Source organism: Equus quagga, chromosome 15 (assembly GCF_021613505.1).
Source record: "Equus quagga isolate Etosha38 chromosome 15, UCLA_HA_Equagga_1.0, whole genome shotgun sequence".
Taxonomy (NCBI): domain Eukaryota; kingdom Metazoa; phylum Chordata; class Mammalia; order Perissodactyla; family Equidae; genus Equus; species Equus quagga.
The window spans coordinates 91,419,772-91,420,026 of record NC_060281.1 but is presented as its reverse complement, the minus strand read 5'-3'; the positions used below and the strand labels follow the sequence as shown (position 1 = coordinate 91,420,026).

General features: G+C 74.9%; 1 protein-coding gene across 1 annotated transcript in view; it reads right to left on the bottom strand.

Annotated features, from left to right (window-relative positions):
• Positions 1-255, bottom strand: part of LOC124227401 (cationic amino acid transporter 4-like) — a 3,255-nt gene that overhangs the window by 1,871 nt on the left and 1,129 nt on the right. Inside the window, exon 2 of the mRNA XM_046641388.1 lies at positions 126-164. Coding sequence (XP_046497344.1) covers positions 126-164 — 39 coding nt within the window. The remainder of the gene's footprint in view (positions 1-125; positions 165-255) is intronic.

Here is a 255-nt window from a genome sequence, read left to right as displayed (position 1 = left end):
ATTACACCTTCCTGGGCCCAGGATGCAACTGGGAGCACAGGCCCAGAGGAGATGTGTTCCCTGGAGGCTTAGGGCAGGGCCCCACCACCCTGTTCCCTCCCATCTTGCCCGGAAGTGCTCCTTACCGCAGATTGCACCAGCCACCATGATGAAGCCTGCCCAGCCCCCCCCCCCCCCCCCCCCCCCCCCCCCCCCCCCCCCCCCCCCCCCCTCCCCCCCCCCCCCCCCCCCCCCCCCCCCCCCCCCCCCCCCCCC